This window comes from Betta splendens, chromosome 24 (assembly GCF_900634795.4).
Source record: "Betta splendens chromosome 24, fBetSpl5.4, whole genome shotgun sequence".
Lineage (NCBI taxonomy): Eukaryota > Metazoa > Chordata > Actinopteri > Anabantiformes > Osphronemidae > Betta > Betta splendens.
The window spans coordinates 1197574-1215352 of record NC_040901.2 but is presented as its reverse complement, the minus strand read 5'-3'; the positions used below and the strand labels follow the sequence as shown (position 1 = coordinate 1215352).

At 43.5% G+C, this 17779-nt stretch overlaps 1 protein-coding gene across 2 annotated transcripts; it reads left to right on the top strand.

The window, feature by feature from the left end:
• The first annotated feature begins 413 nt into the window (after window positions 1-413).
• On the top strand, window positions 414-16046 carry dse (dermatan sulfate epimerase). Of its 2 annotated transcripts, XM_029141355.3 has the most exons (6): window positions 414-2376; window positions 4203-4674; window positions 7220-7473; window positions 11009-11248; window positions 11977-12184; window positions 12583-16046. In XM_029141355.3, exons 2-6 carry the CDS (start codon window positions 4247-4249, stop codon window positions 14327-14329), a joined length of 2877 nt encoding a protein of 958 aa, XP_028997188.1. In that variant the 5' UTR covers window positions 414-2376; window positions 4203-4246; the 3' UTR covers window positions 14330-16046. The 2 variants fall into 2 exon arrangements, with proteins under 2 accessions (XP_028997188.1, XP_028997190.1); XM_029141357.2 differs by lacking the exon at window positions 414-2376 and having other exon boundaries at window positions 4531-4670.
• The last annotated feature ends 1733 nt before the right edge of the window (window positions 16047-17779 follow it).

Below are 17779 nucleotides of genomic sequence, written 5' to 3'. Positions count from 1 at the left end.
CTTCAACTAGAACAATCAGACGTAGAGTGTGGTACAGTAATAATGAATTAATCCCAGAGGGACTCTCTGGGATTAATTCATTTTTACTGGTATTAGTAATAGTAAGCACTGTATCATGTGAATTATCAATGGTTGATTTTTTTTTCATATTGGCCTTTTCTTGATTCAGTTAAGCATAAAGAGCTACTAAAGTCTCTAACTGGATGAACAATTAAGTAGTTTATTACAGAAATGCTGTATTTGTCCAGTGAGTATGATGGGTATTGGAGACAGACTGCCTGGACCTCCAGTCACCTATGGCTCAGTGTGGGTCAGACAAACTAAACGCGAAGAGCAGGAAGTAGACGTTAGCAGTTTCAGGCGCAGGCGCAGTGTAATACATACAGTATGCAAATGGTCTTTGCATGTCCTTCAGTTTCAGGTGACTCTTCTGTTTGGTATTTCTCGTCCTAGATCTGCCTCTGGACTACAAGTTCCCCAGGTTTTCACCAGACGAGCCCTGCACCACCGGCTATTATCCCAGGCCTCCGGATTCTTTGCTGAAGAGGCGTGAGAGTATGTCGTAAAAGAGAAAAAAAAGCTCTCTTGCCCCCTCTGCCTCAGGAGAGGAATGTGCCTGTAGTTTTCCACCTGAGCCCCACCACCATCTGTGGAGCACAGAAAGCTTACACTCCTCACCCATTCAGAGAAACCATGTGAATGTAAACCACAGTGTCTCTCTGTTTGAACGTTATGTTGTGGTTTAGTGTATCGTATATGTGGACATATGCCAAAATATGTGTGCGTGTGTGTCTGCAAACAATAACAGTAAGAGATGTATTGTTTTTATTGTTTATTGTGGGAAGCCCTCTTATTTTCAATGGTAACATCCAAATTCTTTTCTGAAATTAAGTGAACATTTTACTGTCTCGTTTTCCCTGCAGTGATTACCTCAAAAATGTTGTCTACTGTGAGCGGACCCCAGATGGTCACAGTTCTAGTGTCTCTGTTTCAGTAGAACACTGTCCTTTGATCATTTGTTTTGCTGTATTCATTTAGAAACGATGGTCCAGTGTTTCCGTGCCGCTAGAATGGCACAATGCTGTCTTTTGCATTTGCTGTTAAAAAAACACAACTTTGGGAAACACTTAGTACTAATGGATGATGCAGATTACGCTAGATGTTCTATGTATTCTTCTTGGTGCAACATTGACATGTGCTTTTCGATTCATTGTGTATAAATGTGGACCACTTTCATTCATATGCGGTATAGACTGAGACCTGCTTCAACCGACTTCCGAATGGTTTCGTTGTCTGTCTGCATAGATGAGTAGCACCATACAGTATTTAAGGGACACTCACTTTGCTTGTTGCTGTCACAGACGATTGAGATCAGGTTCTTCTGTGCATTAATGAGGTGTTTAGCATAGCTTGGCATTTGTGTGGAAGATGAAACCTGTGCGGAAGCCTGGTACAGAGTGGCCTATGGATCAGAAGGGAAACCTTCACGGAGTCTGAACAGCTAGTTAGCTTTGTGCTAAGCTGTGCTAAACCTCAGGGCCTTTACTTTATGTAGAGTAGTAGCTTGAGTATTCTCATCTGCCTGGACAACAAGCAGGACACTGATGTGTACGTGAACCCGCTCATCCCAGGTGAATTACTTGTGCTGTCTGTGAAAACAGCTGTAGTGATTGTATTCTGCATCTCTCATCACCTGGAACGTTTGCCTTATGTTGGAGTCATTCGTGATCATGCAAATGCAGAAGGTTCCATTCTGTGTTCAAGTGTTGAAGTATTGTCAATGAAATAAAATGTTTTCTTACATAGGTTTGACTTGTCTTAAACTGACCGGTACATTTACAGGACTCACACTAGTTATGACAGCTCTTGTGACTGTTTGTTTCACAACCAACTATTTATACAGTATTTGGACACTGTGGCTACAGTACACAAACGAGCACTGGTCAGGATTGTCTGCAGATATTTCCAGATCATCCTTTCGACAGTCAGCAAAGCTACTTCCACAGAACCGTCTCAGTCATCCTTACTTAAAAGTTACTGGTAGTTGCACAACAGTCTGGTAGTTAGAGTAAGAGGCGCGCTGAGGAGGCAGCTCAGTAGTCGCTTCTCGTTCCTGAAGTCCTAAACCCGATAACGACCGCTTCAGGCTCCAATTCAGTACCTGATACTTCCACGAACCGCACCAGTCGCCTTTAAGCCGCCCCTCCTCACTCGCCAGCGTCACACTCCCTCCGCACTCGTACTTTCTTTCCCCCCGGTCTCCAACTTTTCTTCAGGCTTCAACACGCACTTTGTCCGAACCGATGGTTTCGTGCCACCGCGGCAGTGGCGGATGAAATGGATCCGTGCGGGATTTGTGCGCGTCGCTTCTGACAGGTACTGTAACGTGAACGCGTCTTTTTTTGCCAGCGCGCCTGAAACAAGGCAGCTCTGTGCTTGCATCTGATCCATCCATCGCATTCGTGTTGCTCTAGTAGCGAATTGAAAGCTGTGGTTGTGACTATTTCATGGAGTGCACGGAGACAGACGTAGCCTAAAGTACATGTGGGAGAGTTTCCCCTTTAGCAGATGGTTCTGGGAGGGGTTGGGTTTACGGGAATACTCATTTATACTAATTAATTGTAGAACTAATTTAAATGTACTGCGTGGATGTCAAATGAGGATATAAATAAGTTAGTTGTGTAGTACGCGTTGGTGGTGTTGCTATGACAGTACTATTATACAGTGATCCAAAGAACACAGGTACTGAAATAAAAGTACCACCTTAAATTGACATCGCCCCACGTTAAGTACTGCGGTCAAGTGAGCCGTAGTACCAGTAAGAAATGTATTGTCTGGGCATTATTGTGATAAAGCTGGCGATAGACTCAGGTATTTAAATCACTGATGATGATGATCATAACATGCTCATACAAGTCCAGTCCTGATGGATTCCACATACGGAAGGTTTGTACACAAATCTACCTGCAACTCTTCAGAGTCTTTAAATTATGGATAACTCCAAGAACGTGAAAATTTTTTCTATTTACAAAGTTAGTAACAATTTAAATGTTACGGCTGGGGACATTGCTAGTGAAGCATGTAAAGCCACTGCATGAGCTAACATGTGATGTATTCATTATGAAACCGCGTTAGTTACTGGTTAAAACACTTTCTGTGTGACTAATCTGCACCTAAAGCGGTCAAGGCCAGAAAAGTGTAGCATAGAAAAGTGTAGGAGTGTCGGTGTAAACTCCAGACACAGCTACAGCTTCCTGGTTAGACGTCAGGCCGCAGTGGTCTTGGTGGTCTGGTCCTGATCACAACAAAGGAATGTGACCCCTCGTGAGGTCAAATCGCAACTCTAGAAAGAACAAGCACCTCTCACTGCCCAGCAAACTGATCACTAAGCACATCCACTCAGACAGTGCACACCTCCTGCGTTAGAGCGCACTCCAGTCTAGACAAAGTTAAATCACTACCGAATAGTTTTCCACCAGGCCTGCGCCAAAGGTTCCACTAAGGTCATGGAATTTACTGGGACATAGGTTAAACTGTTGTCTTTGTGTGAAGCTCAGCAGTTTGCTTTTGAGCTTTTTCCTGCACTAATGGGCCGTTTATCACATAGACATCTGACTGCTTGGATGGGCATGTTTTACAAGGGTGGTGGAAGTTGAAAACATCATTCATCATACACAACTCAAATCCTCCCTTTACTTAGTTTTAGCCCATGACATCACTTATGATGTCAGACAAGTATAAAATGAAAAAGGAAATTGGTTTAAGCTGGATTTTGTCTATCATCAAACACGTATGATTAAGAATGATCAAATATGAATGGTGTCATGTTCTCATTTACTTTGTCACAAAGAACAACACGGAGAGAATCTAAAGCAGTGAAGTTAGTCTCCTTGTGTGGAGGTGCACAGACGTAGCAGTTGCTTCGTAAGAGTTTTGCTCTGGATAAATGAAGCAGAACTCACAGGAACTGGAAAACAGTCTGTCCATATTTTAGCAACAGCTCCTACTTTATCTGGCAGTAGTGTCATTACTTACAGTAACCGTGCTGCTGAACACGAGTCGACATTAGTATGGAAAGCCGTCATCATCAGGCCTACAGCTGTATCTAATTATTCAAGGAATGCAGGGCTTTTGTAGCAGAAGGCTGTGCAGAATATGGGCTGGCTTTCTCAAATCCTTTTCTTCCCTCTGTTTCTTCTCAGCTGAGAGTCTTTGGCAATGCCACCATCCCCTCTCTCATGACACAATGAGGACCCACACCCGTGGGGCCCCTACGGTGTTCTTCATAAGCCTGCTGTGGCCCCTGCTGGCCCCGCTGGTGGTGGTGGCAGCAGAAGTGGACCCCAGTGGGGGAATCCACTTCACAGGAGGCAACTATGATGGGCACCCCATGCTGTACTTCAGTCGTGGGGATGTGGAGAACCTGCAGTATGCAGCGGTGGGGACTCATCGGGACATGGCCAGAAGGATCCGCGAGGCTGCAGAAATAATGCTGGAACACCCAGAGGAGTACCTGCCCCCGTGGAACCCATCCGAGTTCAGCGCCCGATGGAACGAGGTGTACGGAAACAACCTGGGAGTGCTGTCCATGTTCTGCCTGCTGTACCCTCACAGGGCTGGGGCCCTTGACCTGGCCAAGGACTACATGGAGAGGATGGCGGCTCAGCCTAGTTGGTAGATTTTTTGTCTTTTTATTATTTCTTTGATTTATTTGAACATAATAACATCCAGAACCTTATAGAAATACTAATGTACTATACACAAATGACAGCGAGATCTAGAGCTTTTCTCTTTTTGTTTCCATCATGTTCTTCTTTTTCTCTGTGGGTGCAGCTCTCGTAGGTCTGTGGTTCACAAATGTGTTTAGCAGCTGAACATGCTCCCCGATAAAAGGATTGAATCTGCTCAGCTCTAATTGTTTGACGAAGAACTGGTGCGGAAGGTTTACATTTTTGTCATGTCATGAATTACTTGTTTTTGTGACTGTTAGAAAATAGTGCCATTTTTCATTCATTTCATTGTCTAACAATGCTTGAATCTGGAGATTTTGAATTATGTACCTACAGCTGAAGCAAACCGAAGCCATACATGTACAATATGTGAGATCTGTCCACATGGTGAAGGATTCAGCTCTGCTTAGTGAGAACACTAGTTCTGGACATGGAAGGTGTGAGCTTGTGTTTCTGACACGTGGGCCTTAGTTTTGATGTTGTCGTACACAGCTGCAAAACAACTGACAACAAGATCATCACTATGACAACTAGTCATAGTGCTGCTCCTAACATGGAAATTAAACCTGCTGGATAATAGAATGCGCCGTTTTTAGAGACTTCAGCATCGTAATGCATCATTGAAATGTGCGGGAGTTGGTTTTGATATTGTAGTGGATGCAAACACAAATGTCCCCTTGAAATGTATTGTACCTACTGTTTCCTCACATTCTCACACAAAGCCAAGACCCCAGCTCAGGGAGAGATCCTAAAGCCTACGCTTTAAAATTGTGTACCAAGCCCCAATGAGCCTTTGCCCACTTAATTCAGGCTATGCATGATTTGAGCTACAGTACAGTGTTAACTAAGTGAAGGACTAATGACGTCAGAGACACGGTTCAGGATGAAACCTCGAAGCTCCACGACTACATCAGGAAGACGTAGTAGCTGGTAGGCAGTGAAACAAGGAAGCAAGGCCACAGCTTGGACTGTCCTCCAACAGAGGAACAGAGGCCAGGGTCTGCTAAACCATCGGGCACATGCTGCAGCAGCAGGGTGCAGGAGCGTAAACGCGTCGCTGACATGGAGCAGAGTCAGGATTCTGAGTTTGTGTAGACGCCACCATCTCTAACTCAGGGCGTGTGTGTGTGGAGGCAGGTGATGGAGGTGTGATGCTTGTTAGCAGATGCATCCATTGGGTCCGTTCTTACTGATCGGGCTTTAGATTAAAGTGTTTGATGTTACTAACTGTACTGCTGTTTTTGTGCATCTTGTCTTTCACCACTATCCTCCACATTATTGTTACTCATCAGCTGTCAGCTCATAAAACACATTTTGAACAGCAGCTAAAGGAATGAATGTGTTTAAAGTCTCGGTTGAGTGTTGGAAAATCCATGTGCCCCTCCTCCCCCCTTACGTTCAGCAGCCTGATCCCGTCTGTTCCACGGCTGCTGTGACCCGGTCCAGTCACTGAGGAGCAGCGAGGGGATTTTCCAGCCACTCAGTCCTGGAGGTTTAAGGCAGCACAGTATTAGTGCAATTTGCAGGGCATTTGTCACTATACGAGAGTGTGCACCACAGTGCAGAGACAAGAAGCCGCGGAGCATGTGTTTTCACACGTGAAGACCACGCTGTGAGCTTTCTCCTTGGCCGCACTTGTATTATGGTCATTGAACCTCTGCGGGTTTCTGTGGAGTGGCTGGAGGAATCAGTGAGCTGTGGTGTTGGAGGCCTTCAATTATGTCAGCAGTAGCTTCACTGGCCTTGTTCTGCTCGGTGGCTCACGGTCAATGGCCTTTTCCTCTTCCAGTATTTGAGTATTCTGTGCTTTTCAGAATGTTATGAATAACGTGTGTTTTCCTTCAGTAGGAAACAACAAATCTGAAGCCGCCGCTTCATGTATCACATCATGTCTCACTGATGTATCAAGATGATAAACCACCACAACACTGTGTTTAGGTTAGAACCGAAGAGTGGAACATAGCAGCTTTGTATGGTGCAGGTTTAGTGGCTTTAGTTTCAGCTTAAAGTGACCAATGAAACCAATAACTTTAATCAGACTGGTGAACGGAATGTGATGTTGCCTGTGTCCGCAGAACCTGAAGCTGGTAAATGCAAAATAAGAAAGAAAACACAAAGTCTGATCAGGAATCATTTTCCCTTTGTTTTGATGTGAGCAGTAGTTTGTGCTAACAGAGGGACATGTGAACAGATCCAGTAGAAGTGGTCAGTGTTTGTTTTACCGCTGAACATCCGTGTTCAGCACACGCTGCACTTTCACTTCTCTTTAGTGCTGCAGCTGTATGGTGCAAAATGCTGCTTCACGTCAGTCCTGGTACTTTGAGAAGCAGTAGCTGTTTTACTGTGTTAAAGCTAATTAAAAGGGAAGAAGGGTTTATTGTTCTCTTGCCAAGGTTTGATTTCAGCGTTTCACACCTTTAGCGCTGCATGTGTTGCTTTTAAGATCCACATGTGCCTTGGGTTCAGACTGGTGTTGTTCTGTGTTGCAGGCTGGTCAAAGACGCCCCCTGGGATGAGGTTCCCCTGGCCCACTCTCTGGTTGGATTCGCCACCGCATACGACTTCCTGTATGAGTACTTAAACAAAGGCCAGCAGGAGCGTTTCCTGCAGACAATCGGCAACGCGTCGCGCCTGATGTACGAGAAGTCGTACGTTCGAGGCTGGGGCTTCCAGTACCTGCACAACCACCAGCCCACCAACTGTGTGGCGCTGCTCACTGGGAGCCTGGTTTACATGACCCAAGGTTAGAAATGCATGTGTGTAGTGTGGAATAAGAGCATCTGATGTAGACATTCACGGTCATCAGAGGATGAGCCTCAGTGTTTTCACCTGATGACCAATAAACTCCAAAACGTTTATGGAGTTAAAACCTGCAGAAAAGCACAGCTCAGCTGTAGGAATTTCATTAGTGTGGGTTTAGTCTCACATGGCCTGAGGGCTGACTCAGGATTTCCACTGTATAGCACAGTTGTGGGGGAACACAGCATGAAATCATCCTAATGTTTGCTCTTTGGCTTTGTTTTGATCTTGTAGCTCAATACTCCATCTACTTTCTTTCAAATTCATCTCCATTATAAAAACGGTTTGTTGATGGATTCTCACTCCTATTTCAAACTACTCTCTTCCTTTTCATTTGGCTATTTATTTCACTTGATTTACAACCTGAGTTAGTTAGTTGTTGTTGTAGATGTTACTAAGGTGTTTATAGAAGTGAGTGCCATAGATATAAAATAGATATAAAAGTCAGGTCAGCTCAGTGTGTTACAGTTTAGCACACTGAGTGAGTGAGTCAGTGAGTGAGTGAGTGAGTGACTGAGTGACTGAGTGACTGAGTGAGTGACTGAGTGAGTGACTGAGTGAGTGACTGAGTGAGTGACTGAGTTCATTATGAGCAATTTGCTCAGTCTTCACCTTAACTGTGCCATGTATATGTGGTGTGGTTCCACTTTTTTCACGTGTTTTAAAGTGTGTTCCCAAATATATATTTTACTTGAACCAGACACATTCAGAATTCACAGCTTGTCAGATTTTAATGTTGATCTTTGAAATCAGTTGAAGTTTGTTTTTGTTTTGGCCAAGTCCATAAATATAACATGTGTGAGAACCAGTAGTTCTGAACTGGTCTGGTGTCTGAACCCAACAAACACCCCTTAATGACAAGCCACAACCCAAATCGAGGAAACTTCTCAAATGTTTTTAATCATAAGGCTGGCATAACAATCAGAAGAATTCAGCATTTAACATTTTTTTTAAATGTAATAATTTTTAACAGACTCAGTTGGTGTTTTCATGTAAAATACATTGAATACTAGCCTGACTTCTTTTTTTTTCTAGTTTTCCCAGTTCAGTTAAGTCTGCTGCTTGAGGGTACTGTCATTAGATCACTTCTTGGGTGCTGTGCTACTGACCTGGTGGAGTTTATTTGTGTTAGACCCCATTCAGAGACATCAGAAATAGAAGAAATTATTAGGACATTTTCCCAAACCACTATAAAAGGAACACCTTCAGATCAGTATCCGTCTTTATTGGCTCCATATGTCAGTTTTGTGTCAGGCGTACATTCCCAGAGCAGGTGGTTGCTTTAAAGCTCACACTGGCCACCCATTCTGTAATGAGAACAGTTACTGTGAATATGGATCGGCTGAGCAGAGTCTGTGTGCGCACGTGACAACAAGCAGGAACAAGTTCAAGCCAAACCTTCATTTTTCCTGTTTGTCTGTGTGGGGTAAAGCATTATGACTGATAAAACTACCTGGATGGGTGGTGAAATGTCTCCACCTAGATTGTTACTAAATGCTATGTTCATTTAGACAATCCTCCTCCTGCAAATAAAAATCCATAAGTAATTAAAAGAATCTTTGTTACTTGAGCCAGCTTGTTGCTCACGTGGTCTATGTGTATGTAATTAGAGTCAGAAAACAATTTAGTTCAGCCCTGCAAAACTATCATTTATTCAATTTCACATACAAAGAGATTTTTTGACATTGTTTCTGTAGTTAATGTGATCAATGTTTTATGTACGTGATACCATCGTCCCTGTTGTTCTTTTAAAATGATGCTCACATACTTGATTCTATTGGCCAACTGTGATTGTAACTGAGACCTCGAGTGTCTCCAGCTTTGCTTTTCTGGGTCACAATGGTGTGTTATTTCTAGTCTTTTAAATAATCAAACAGGTCCTTCAGGAGCCGTCTGTCAGTGCTTCTGTGAGGACATTCGTTGTAATCAGCCAGGCCAAGGCTGCTCACCTTGAGTTAAACTCAGGGAGAGGAAGCAAAGATGGAACAGCAATAAGATGCAAAATGAACGAATCCAAATTAGTGTGCTCAGGTTCTGTATCAGATGGCAGCACCAACAGTGAACAAACAGCTAATAATAACACACCATTAACTGGACATGTTATTATTTAGTGATAATCACAAGAAAAAGTACTTTGAGCTTCTTCCTACTCTCTGTCGGATGCCGTTATTAAATGACATCCTGCTTCCTGCAGCCTGATGCGATCACATCCAACTGACGGTGATAGTCTTTTGCACGATCAGTTGTTTGAATTGATCACTGTAAAAGTGATGCAAGTCTCTCATCCCCAAGTTAGCGTAAACAACATGCACCACAGTGTGGGTCATGCTGGTTCACTGTCAAATGTCTGGGTGATATGGGGAACATCACGTTGAACCACTTACACCATGAAATGCACCACTGTCACAGTCTGACCTCAGATACAGACAGGACATCCATGTGCCTGTCAGTGCCTGTCAGGACATCCTGTGGAGTCAGTGAGAGCTCTGGTTCAATCATCATCGACGCTGTATGAATGACTCAATTGCTGTCAGCAAACAAGAACAAAAACGTTTCTATACAAACAGCACATACATAAGTAGTTGTTACTAAAAAGGGCTCAGTGACGTGAGTGCTTCATGGGCCCAGCTCCAGCTCTAGACCGCAGACAGACACTATTAGAGCCGCAAACAAGCTATGGTTATAATATTTAGCATGTTTAGACTAAACATGGGACTTCAATAAAAGGTGCTTGGTAGTTTACTGACTTGTTGTGTTTGACAGATCTGTTTGAGAAGTGACTGACTCATGTTGGATCCTGCACCGTGAGTGAGTGTTTGTATGAATGTGGGCTTTGTGTGAGCCAGGACCGTGTGTGTGATGGTAAATACCTGCTCTGTGCTCAGCCCTGGTCAGCGGTTGCCCGGCTGGAGACGGCTCCAGTAGGCAAACGCACGTCCCAACCACTAACTGCTGATGTCTGCACCGTTCCTCTGGTGTTTGTGTTGTCGCTGGTTATCACAGTAAACTTTGTGTGTGAGCCTCACACACAAGCAGACACAGGTTATCAGTCGTTGTACGGCTACATTAGGTCCAATCTTGTTCAACACACTCTGTTGTCTTGTTGTTGTTGAGCAGTGTTTAGCAACGGTTTAGAGGCTGTGGATCAGGATGCAGAGCAGTGGTCCACTAATCCTGGGACCTGTGGTTGGATTCTGATCATGTGAGTCAGGTCCAGCAGCAGTGCGGAGCAGCTCTACTGTGTGTGAAGGGGCTTGTGAATGAGCAGCACTGTCCAAGCTTTGACTGTGCTACTGCTGCTGCTGCTGAGTGTGATGTGTGACGTGTGATGTAAATCGACTTGCAATCACGTCTCATTCTCCTTGTAAATTCTTGTTTTTTAATGAGATTGTATGAATGTGCATTTCATAAACGAAAGGACCAATTAGGTGTTAGAGATTATATTTAACCCGTGACACCATCTCAACATCTTGTTCCAGGTTACCTTCAGGAGGCCTACCTGTGGACCAAGCAGGCCCTGTCCATCATGGAGAAGTCCATGGTCCTTTTGCAGGATGTGACGGATGGCTCCCTGTATGAAGGAGTAGCGTATGGGACGTACACCAGCCGCTCTCTGTTCCAGTACATGTTCCTGGTGCAGCGCCATTTTGCCATCAGCCACTTTGACCATCCATGGCTCCTTAAACACTTTGCCTTCCTCTACAGGACCATTCTGCCTGGTAACTGTTGCATCAACGTCCCAAACTTTGGGTGTAATAAATAAATAATCATATTAAATATCTATTACCCATCTAGTTCTATTAGATTAGGTCCGAAAATGACCTTAGCCTTGCCCTTGGAGAGAGGCTTTTCCTCCTGTTATGGGTTGTTATTACCACCCTGGATGCCCAAACCTAAAAACCTTGAGTTTGATTGTTGGGAGTAGGGCAGCAGATGAAAATCTGTTTCTGTTCAGTCTCAGACATTTCACAACTCATTGGAGGCTAATTGCATAAGCCCAAAGATGTTTAAATGCTGAGCCAGAGTAGCAACTGACAGAAAGACAGTGAACAAGCAAGTACCTTGAATCCAAACTGGACAGGGTGTAGCACCTCTGTCAAATAAACTCACACAAAGCCCCTCTCTTATTTTAAAAGTTGATTTGGGTTAATAAGGTAGTGGACAGGGCTAGATAATCAACAGTTAACAGTTTGGCCATTTCAGTCAAAAGGCCTCATCGGAGGACTCGCTGAACACGCTTAAAATCAAAAGCAGAAGGACTAGTATTGACCTTCAAAGATAATCCAAGCATGATTACTACTGTGTGAGGTTGCCAGCAGCTGTAACAGCTTGAAAATTATTATTTGAAGCTTTTGTAATTGAAATCTTCAACAAAGTGTGAAAAAAAAAGTTTCTGCTACAGTACATAAAGTGCCACCTAAACTATCCACTGTGTTTGCCTCATCAGGATTCCAGCGGACTGTAGCCATCGCTGATTCCAATTACAACTGGTTCTATGGGCCAGAGAGCCAGCTGGTGTTCTTGGACCGCTACGTGTTGCGTAACGGCAGTGGAAACTGGCTGGCAGATATGATTCATCAACACAGGGTGGTGGAGGGGCCGGGCCAGGCAGGCAAAGGCCAGCGCTGGTGTACCCTCCACACAGAGTTCATCTGGTGAGCTACTGCTGCGTGTTCACACTGTTTCTATTCATAGCTCTTTGACAGGGGAAGAGTAAAAGATGCATGTCTATCCTTATGCAATGTAAATACTGTTATGCATAAAAATGCATTACGATAGAATGCATCATACGGTCAACCTGCTTTCAGGTGACAACCCATTAAGCCATTATTGAGTCCTATTGTCAGTGCTTCAATTCATGCTTGTCTGCTGCCTGCAAGTAACAACTTAGTTCAGCCCTGTGGGCTACTTGGTAAGACGAGTTAATACAAATACAAGACAAGACCTACACAAAGTAGTAAAGATGTAATTATAACAGAATACAATCAGTCTGGAATACAGAGATCTGGATAAATATTTGCCTCTAATGTTGTTTGCTCCATCCATTGTGCAGGTATGACCCCAGCTTAGACCCCAGGCCGCCGTCAGATTTTGGAACATCCCAACTGCACTACTTTGAGGACTGGGGCGTAGTCACATATGGCAGCGCTCTACCTGCTGACGCCAACCGCACCTTTGTATCCTTCAAGTCGGGGAAGCTTGGAGGACGTGCCATCTTCGACATTGTCCACAAGAACAAGTACAAACAGTGGATTAAAGGGTGGAGGAACTTCAACGCTGGTCACGAGCACCCGGATCAAAATACTTTTACTTTCGCACCCAATGGCGTCCCCTTCATCACAGAGGCACTGTACGGACCCAAGTACACGTTATTAAACAATGCTGTTCTGTTTGGCTCGGTTGTCCCAGGAAGCTGCTTTAAGCCATGGGCTGGACAGGTGACAGAGGCCTGCGACTCCAAGTGGTTGAAGTACAAGGTGGGGCTGGCAGCCGACGCCCAGGGCAGAGTAGAAGCTGCCATGGAGAGACAGGGAATGGTCTTTATTCGAGGAGAGGGACACTCTGCTTATAACCCAGAGCTGAAGATCAGAAACTTTCAAAGGAACCTGCTCCTCCTTCACCCACAGCTCTTACTCCTTGTGGACCACATCCACCTGGAACCTGAGAGCCCGACCAGGGCCATGAGCGCCTTCTTCCACAACACTGAGCTGCCATTCCAGGACACACAGGTAGACGGTGTTCATGGAGCATTTGTATCACACGGTGAGGAGAAATATAAGATGTTCTGGATGGATGATGGTGGCTACAGTAACAAAGGAGTGCTAGGCTATTGGAATTACCCTCGAGGCTACCCATACAACGGCTCCAACTATGTGAATGTCACAATGCTTTTGAGGTACCCTCATACTAGGGTGGCCTACATATTCTTCGGACCAGGCGTGGATGTACAAAGCTTCAGCCTACGTGGTGATGACCAAAGAGTGGATGTCTACCTGGCCACTAAAGATCACACTTACACTGTTTACCTGCTGACTGGAGAGGTGACCAGCAAGCCCTTGTTTGCCATGGTGCTGCTGGATCACAAGAAGATTGTGTTTGAGAAGGCGGCGGCCACAGTGGACACCTCCCCGGTGGAGGTAGAGGAGTACATTAACGTGATGGAGGACAACCTTCAGCATGTCAAGCCCGTCTTCCAGCAGATGGAGAGACACATTCTTGGACGGGTTCTCAACACAGCCAGCTTCCGTAAGACTGCGGAGCGCCTCCTCCAGTTCTCTGACAAGAAGAAGACTGAGGAGATCATCGAGAGGATGTTCGCTATGTCCAAGAAGCAGGGCAAGGGAAAAGGAGGGAGGAAGGTGAGTCTTGGAGACAAGCTATCTGAGAGTCTACCTGACATTTTTGCACAGATTGAAGTGAGTGAAAAGAGGGAGAGACAGAGGACCTCAAAACGTACATATGAGGACAGTCCAGAAGAAGGAGATGCAGATTCACGGGCTTTTATAGAATATACAGACGGACGCAAAAACAGGAAGGGTGGCTTTGTGAAGGGACGCAGATTTAAGGAGGTTCACATGGCGCCTACAGCGGGGAGTGAGGGCCTCCCCAGCACTGCCTCCTACATCAGACTCTTCCTCCTTCTCAACATGGCCACCTTCTTTTTACTTCTGGCTGTGTTACTGACTCGCTTTCAGAGGGGTCGAAGCCTGCACACTCAGAGGTGCTTCTACACCGTCCTCCTGATCGACTGCTTCATCTTGCTTTACCTCTACTCCTCCTGCTCCAGTACACAGTGCTGACATCATCCAACCACAGATGAAACAACCATAGATGAAACAATTGCGTAATATTAGGGCCACTCTTAGAAAGAGTCTGTCAAAAGTCATAATATTACAATAATCAACACAAAACTTTTAGCTTCTAGACTTTTTTACAATTTAGAAAGAAATAACTGTTTTCAAATTCGTTAATAACAAAATGTTGAAATGAGCTAAGTATTTATTGGGTACAATCTACTTTAGTCCAATACACAAACTCTCATTCATTCTACTTTTGCAGTGTTACGTATAATTTCTCGTATATATGCAGTACACAAACACCTTTTACTGCTTAGATACATTAAACTCTAAATGTCACACTACCAGGTTTTAGCAGAGATAATTGAAATGCAAACAGTAGATTTAGGATTTTTCTTAACTTACGACTGTATATTCTTTAACTTTGAATATTATTATTATTATTATTATTATGTCTTTCATGATATCAAATTTGTTTCTGTAATATTATGAGTTTAATGATCATCCCTTTAGTTTAATTTTGTTTTTATTTGTGTTTTAATAACATGAGGATTTGCTTGTTATTATTATGGATTCTGTGACTTATATTTGTATATTCATGTTATATACCATAAATTTATTTTTCTATTATTAGTTTTTCTAGTCTAGAGTTATTATTTTTCCTTTTATACCATTGCCCCAAACCATGATAACTATTCGAGATATTTTCTAAGAATGGTCCTAATACTGTCTCTGTGGTGTATGGGAAAACACATTATTTCAAATGTTGTAACCAGACCACCTCTGATGTAATGAGTTTCTGTAGAGCCTTAGTCTGTGTTTGTTCGTATAGAGCATTGTATCGAGGTCAGCCACTATAATGCAGTCACCACACCTATACTTGAGCTTTATTTTTGTCTACATCATTTAGCGTAATACATTTAAATGTACATATGTGAAAGCAAGATATATTTTGCTGTCTCTTTTTTAGCACTTGTAACTACTACATGACAGTTCATCGTGGTGTGTGTCCAGTGTAAATATCATTGAAAGAAATCACTGATGCAGTGACTTTTGCTACAACAAGTAGACAAGACCAGCACAAACACATGAACACAGGATAATTCAACAACAGCACAAAAGTTGACTTCTGTCATTTTTTCAAAATTCGAAGATAAATATTGACAGTCTTGGTTATTACCAGGACATGATGGAAATAAAAATTACATTTTTGATTAGTTTAGTGTCTTTTCAGCACACTTCAGCACGTTTTTTCCAACGTGCTTCACTCACTATATCTGTGAATATCATTATCATCATTATCAATATCATATCAGAATCATTTGCTTAGCACTCAGTACTGGCTTATAGCATTTGTTTAATCATAAACATTCTGTTCATTCTGATGCTTTTTCAGCCAATGGTCTTTTGATGGTTCCCCATTCATAAAATGCAAATGCAATGCACAGATTGCCCTGAGTGATCCTAAAGAGATGTATTTTGGTTGTGTTCATTCCCAGACAGTCCTGACACATATGTTGTACAGTTCCAAGCACAGCTTTAGACACTCTCACCTCCTCATCCTACATGCTTCAACGTGCCAGTGTCATCCACTGTAAACCCAGCAGCTCTTCACAGTACAGACGATGATGCAGACAAGATAAACAGTCATTTAAAATGTCGCCAGTCAGAAATTAGTACTGTGTAATATCATCAGCAGAATAAAGTTCTTTTTACAGCACTTGTGTTGTGGTATGTATTATTAATATTATTTTAATGGCTCTGGCTCCTTGTGGACTTCAGGCTTCGGTTTCTATGGTCTGTATGTTACCATTTATCGCCCTCCCAAAGAAATGCTGTGGTTTGTTTTGTTATGACTGAGCAGATAATCTCTTCCAGATGTGCTCTTTTCTACTTCCTTTTTATAAAATGACCTATGACAGCACATTTATGTTTCATTTAGAAGTGAACTGTAGTGATTTCTGTTTGATATCTGGCAAACTGTGATGGACCTCATGAAAGAGGCTGGACGTTTTGTTTTCGTTTGTTTGATGCAGATTTTTTGATTTTATGTGATTGTGAAACCCTGCCCCCTGCTGGCCGTAAGAATACCACCATAAGATAAAGCAGTATTTCTCATGCCTTATCCTTTGAAATGTTTCAGATCTTATTAGCAATTCTACCAAAAACACCTCTAACATAGTCACCCTCGAGCAGTAAAATGCGTACTTTACAGAATCCAATTGATAACAGTTTTATTACATATTGTAGGAATATTGGGAGTGCAACATTATAGGAAAACTTTTTCAATGAGGTTTTGACCTAACCCTAACCTATCTCCCACCGAGGAGGCGATCTCCTCCGCTTAGGGGTCCGGGTAGGGTCTGAGAGCGCCTTCCAGATCTGGTGCCCCTCGCCGGGAGCCAGCACGAAGGCTGATGGTGGAGTCAGGACACAGGAGGGAACGGAGTCTATGAAAAAGAGGAATCCCTCCGCTGCACAGAGGGGTTCCTGCAGCATCCGGTTGCGGCCGCTCCCCAGCAGGTGGAGCCAGAGCGCAGTCTAGCGACTGCTGAGACGCCTGAGCTGAGGCTTTAACAGTGGACAGAGGCAAAGCAGGAACAGACACGTTACACAGAGTGTACTTGCACATAGAGCATTGTGGCATGTGCATTTACAAGTTAAGATACAGTGCTTTCAGGTTTGCCTGTAAAGGTTAGATGCAATATGATAATTCATAATGTATAAATATAAATAAATGTAAATATAATATCCATAACTTTTTGTGAGTTGTCTATGTTGAACTTTGAGTGCCCTGCTTCTCATTGCTCATTGATTCTCAATATTGCTCCAATATTATGTCCCTCCTTAAATTTAAATATGATTTTTGTGTTTTCCATCGTAACTTTCTGTCGCATGTCTTGAATCCGCTCATCTTCCTCCAAGCCTCGTTTCCTTGACTGCACTGCGCTCTTAAACTGAGGTTTCTTCTTTCCAACTCCTCTTCGAATTCTGGATATTTACGCCAGGTCCATATCCTCTTCATCCAACACTACTACTAGCCATTCTAAGCCATAATGCATGATATCAAAGGTTTTGATTCACATCTTTTCTCCGTCAGTCAAAAATTCTGCTCTGCGTCCGTCTTCCGTTCACGCGACCTTCGACCCACCTCAGCAGGAGGGGGTTTTGGAACATGTTAAATTATCAAAAGGGGAGGGGGAAAGCATAGTCTGGTTGAATATTGTGAAGGAGTGGCAGGACGAATGGGTTAAGAGGGCAAAAGACGGAAGCTTTACAGTATTAAAAAGAATGGGGGAGTAGGTGGAGGACTAGGGGGGCGGGGGAGAAGAGAGCAGGTTATTTTAAGTAGGTCAAGAATTGGCACACATTCATTTGAATAGCACCTTACATTTGATGGGGAGACACGTGGAAATGTGAAATGTGTGATGAGGTGAAGGGAGTGGAGCACAT